The sequence below is a fragment of the Vollenhovia emeryi genome, unplaced genomic scaffold (genome assembly GCF_000949405.1).
Source record: "Vollenhovia emeryi isolate VEMERY1.0 unplaced genomic scaffold, V.emery_V1.0 DF939492.1, whole genome shotgun sequence".
Lineage (NCBI taxonomy): Eukaryota > Metazoa > Arthropoda > Insecta > Hymenoptera > Formicidae > Vollenhovia > Vollenhovia emeryi.
In genome coordinates, this window is record NW_011966874.1 from 38529 (window position 1) to 43584 (window position 5056).

At 38.1% G+C, this 5056-nt stretch overlaps 1 protein-coding gene across 1 annotated transcript in view; it reads right to left on the minus strand.

Annotated features, from left to right (window-relative positions):
- LOC105557422 (transcriptional regulator ATRX) overlaps positions 1–4105 on the minus strand; it is a 21131-nt gene extending 17026 nt beyond the window's left edge. Inside the window, exons 1-6 of the mRNA XM_012004670.1 lie at positions 3842–4105; positions 3623–3677; positions 3137–3249; positions 2874–2999; positions 2653–2786; positions 1–2094 (exon numbers count right to left, since the gene is read on the minus strand). Of these exons, the coding sequence (XP_011860060.1) occupies positions 1–2094; positions 2653–2786; positions 2874–2999; positions 3137–3249; positions 3623–3677; positions 3842–3853 (2534 nt within the window). The 5' untranslated portion in view covers positions 3854–4105. The remainder of the gene's footprint in view (positions 2095–2652; positions 2787–2873; positions 3000–3136; positions 3250–3622; positions 3678–3841) is intronic.
- Between the last annotated feature and the right edge of the window lie 951 nt (positions 4106–5056).

The window sequence follows — 5056 nt, forward strand, 5'->3', positions numbered from 1 at the left end:
TTATCATCGGTGTTTATTTTTTCGGACGCTTTCGATTTGTCATGGATTTCCTTATTGGATACAGATGTCCTCATTTTCTCCTGATCATCTTGATCTGGTAAATCATTTTCTTCTTCAATATCACGAGATAAAAGAGATGTTTTCTTTTTTTCACTTGGAACTTCATCTTGTGAGAAATTTTCGTGACAATCTAAAAATTCATCTTCAGATGCGTGTGAACGCTCTCCTTTATCGCAGTTCGTTTCTTTTGCGACTTCCTTGCTGCTCCCTTTTGCCTCCTCAATAGATGTGTCAAACATATCTGTTGATTCATTGATTATATCATTTTTGTTTGACTGACCTATTCCATCAAGTTTTACTGCCCTTTTCTCGCAACCATTTTCTCTTGAAGGAGAACTTTCAATTTCAGTTTCGTCATTACAAACATCGATGTTTAAATCTGTCTGCTCATCGTTAGCATCACTATTATTATCCATCAGTGTCCCGTTGTTACTTTTGTTGCATTCTTCTAGTTGCTTTTTACTCGATTGTTCTGTGCTGGTCTTCTTCTCTTTTGCGGTACCTAACACAGGAGAGGTAGTGAAATTATCTCGCGTATCCACATCATTTTTATCCTTATCCTTTAACGTACTATCCTCATCTATTGACATACCGGCTTCATCATCAGTATTAGATTTTTTGTCATTTCGACTATCTTCCGTTCCTGATGCTTTGCGTCGAGTCGTCTGTAACTTCCGTGATAATCTTGTTTCGCTCCCTGAAAATATCTCATCACTGTCACACTCGGATACAGTCTTTTTTTCGTTCTGCTCAGCTTCTGAGATACGTTTACCATTGTCCACCGTGCGTTTCTCACATTCTGCTGGAGACTGTTCATCATCGCTAGAACTGTTTACTTTGTATTTCTTTTTAGCAGATCTTTTTCTATTCCCGGACCATAAGTGATAACAAGTTCTTAAATTCTTTCGCTTTTCCTCCACCATCGTGCTCAACTTTTCAACTTTTTCTTGGCACTTTAGTATAAGTTGCTCTTCATCCTTTTTGCCATATAGCTGCTCTATAGCTTCTACATGCATCTGAAAATTTGAACATATCATCTTGCAGTCCCTTACAATCTTTTTTATATCCTTGAGTTCATCGATATGTTTCTCGTGTTTATTCGCAGAATTTTTCACGCTGGGTGACTTAGTGTAATCCGTTTCCAAGTCCGCCAACTGCCTTGTAGAGTACTTGTTGCGATTCACTTTTTGAAATTTTATTGTCTGAAATTCTTTACTAGAGCTGTTATCCGAATCGTCCTCTTGAATGTTAGGAAGTCGCGACTTCGACGACTTGTCGCGTTTTCGTTCGTCATTATTACCGTGCGACGTCGTCCGGCTCATTTCCGCATGCTTCCCTCTATCTCGACTTTTATTTCCTTCGCTTTCGGACTCGCTAGTTGAGTCATGACGTTTCCTCGCCCTGTCCTTCAACTTTGCATTATAAGAATCATCAATTTTCTTATTCTGTTGTTTAGTATTTTTTGGTGTTCTCTTCGATGTACTCGACGCTCTTCTTGTATCGCTCTCGTGGTTCTCGCTATCAGAAGAATCTGCACGATTCGTTTTACGTTTCTCTAACTTTTCAGATTTATATCTATTTGTACATTTTTCTGTAACCACTTGCAATGATGAATCGGAAGAATCATTTGAATCACTATATATTTTACATCTCTTGGATGTATCTTTTTTTTCTACAAGTGATCTTGACGATTTCTGCTCGAAACGATCGATAGACTCTCGTGTGGATTTCGTTCTTTGTTTCTTGCTTTTACTTCGTTTATCTCTTTTATATGAGACAGGCGAATTCTCACTGGATGAATCTGTTCGATCTACCGTTTTCTGTTGAACAAGGCCAGTAACACAATTCGTACGACTCTTATTATCTACTTTCCGCGAGAATCTTGAAGGAACTAATGACTTCGCAGAAGAATTCTCATCCTCTGTATCGCACAACATTTGTAATTTTTTTTGTACTGTTTTGGTTTTCTCTATTTGTTGTAATTGAGATGGTAAAATACGTTTTTGAATCTTGGTGCTTGTCTTCTTACCCTTTCTGAAACAGAAGATCCATTCCATATGTACATATCTTCCCTTTTTCCGGACGTATTCAAAGTATTGGGTGTACATGCATATCCTTCATATTCTCTTTTAATCTTGAACTTTTAGTATCTGTCAGCCAGTCCTGTAGCTAAAAACGCGATATTCTATTTTGCTCTTCGGTTTTGCATGTCTTGCTTATACATAACTTTCTTCTTCTGTCAAATTATATTATAACAGAACGGACTAACAGTATTAATAAAAAATTAAATCACATTAAATTATAGAATAATGCATGTTATAATGTTACATCGTGCAACTTACTCTACAACAAACTTATTAATTTGCATTGCTTTCAAAAATCTCAACATTTTAGTGTAGCAACAGAAAGAGTAATGCAACAATTAGCTACCAATATGCACATCTATATTCTATGTACATATACATGACAAAAATGTTACAATAAAGAAGTATATAACCATGATATTAAAGGAACATATGAATATATACATGTGTTAGAAAGAAAAATTTGTAATTAGAATTTTACGAGCAATATTCATACAATCGCACTCACTTGGGAAGAGAATCCATTACAGCAGCACATATGGCTCTCAGAGTCCAAAGTGGTTTGGGATTACATGAGAAGCATTCCCAGCTGTCCTCTTCTGCATCCAACAACGAGGAGCTGAAGTTTCTCTTTATACATCCCTAAAAGTAAGAAACTGTTTACAATCACGTATACTGTGGTACTTAAATCATTGATACACTCGCTAAAAGTTACATTAAATACATCACCTTGCAAAACGCCGAGAAACAGTCTTTATTACAGCACACGTACAATCTTCTGTTATCACTACATATGAGACAGTGTTTCTTGGTTTCAATCCCATGAAATGTTGCCTCTATATTTTCTAAGCATGCCTATAAATGAAAATACAAAATGTAATCAGTAAACAAGAATCCCCTGCTTTTACTTCTTCTAATACTTTAGACTCTAAGTACAAACACAGTTAATTTCCTATGCAAAATAGTGTCGACGAGCATGTAACATAGCCTACCTCACACAGCAGTACTCCAATGGAAGGATGAGGAAAGATTTGTTTTGTTTCAACACTTAATTGATTACCACAGGCAGTACAAGCTATTTGCTTATCTGTGATAACTCTAACATCTAAATTAAAGTATAAATGTATATTATTATAGGTATAACAGTCTTCGTGAATAGATATGCAAGCAAAGCAATATTAAGCCAATAGTACACTTGTCGTACGACAAATTTTTTAGCGTGTTGATTAGCTGTAGAATGGAAAAATTCTTGAGTCTTCAGATATATTTTCTGTTTTGCCAATCAAACGTTTGAAAAATTTGTCGTACAACAAATGTAATATTGGTTTTAAAGCGCTAGTCAGGATTTTCGTACCAAGTTTTGATAAAGTATTCTTATACACACATGCACGCACGCACGCACTCACACACACACACACACACACACACACACCTATTTTTCTTAAGTTAATAAATTATATGTGGCGAAATTAACCTACCATGAAAATGTTTCTCGCGATACGCAAGTTCTTTTGTCGATGTTTTAACTATTCTCTGAAAAGCGATGCAAAGTGTTGTACATACATGAAGGATATACAATTTGCAATGTTGAATGTTGCGATTAAGTTTCTCGTTCAACAAATGTTTACATTATATATGAAGTCCCTGTAAAGCTAACGATATTAATCAGTACTTTTCAACTACAGACAATGCTTTACCTTCCAAGCCATATTTGTAACACGAACTGATCGTAGTTCCTTGAAGTAAAAAAAAGAAGGAAAGAACGAACACGTGAACGATACGAGCTAAAGCTCAATTATCGGCACCACGACAGGTTGTACCGCGATCGTTTCACATTGTTTTACAATCGGCCGTTTACGAACGCAACTACAGTCTCAATGACTGCCAACGCATTTTCACCAAGGTTACGAGAAAACCGCGCATCCACACCAAGGAACATTCTTGGCCGCGTCCAGCGGAGAAAACTGCTCAGTGAGCGCTTGCGCTGATTAAATTAAGGTGCATTTTCATGCTGACGCTTGACGCTCATCAGGGTGCATCCCGATGGAGATAGAAACAGCGGAACGGAACAGTAACGGAAAGGTAACCAGATGAAAGGCTAACCAATCAGAATGATTCTGTTCCGCTTTTTCATAGCCGGGTTCCCCATGGCAGCAATTTTAGCGGAACGGAACGAAAACGGATAATACATAACCCGTAAAGATCTGTGTGCAAGAATGGATCATAGGTTAGGTCCGAAAATGATTAGAACGTCACTTGCTTTCAGCGAATATAATGAACAACTATTTACAATATTTACAGAGTGCTAATGTTCGGGGGTTCTCCCCGCGCGTATCGGAGAGATTCCAATAGCGAGATCCGCGAGCAGCGAAAGTCCGACAGTTCAGGCTTCGCGAACCTTCGATGCTCCAGATCGTGTTACAAATGATATGTGTTGTAACCTATATAGTGTTACAAATGATATGTCGTAGGCTTGATTGGTCTGTCACCCGCTATATCGGCGATCTGGAGCATCGAAGGTTTGCGAAGCCTTTATAGTACATATAAAAGAGTGGGCACACTGGCCACCTTGCTCTTTGCGCGAAATCTAGTCTCGCTTAACGTTTTTGTTCTGTGTGTCAAGAGATTGCAACCGATCGGCTTTTCCTACTTCGCGTGAACTGTCGGACTTTCGCTGCTCGCGGATCTCGCTATTGGAATCTCTCCGATACGCGCGGGGAGAACCCCCGGACATTAGCACTCTGTAAATATTGTAAATAGTTGTTCATTATATTCGCTGAAAGCAAGTGACGTTCTAATCATTTTCGGACCTAACCTATGATCCATTCTTGCACACAGATCTTTACGGGTTATGTATTATCCGTTTTCGTTCCGTTCCGCTAAAATTGCTGCCATGGGGAACCCCTTTGACT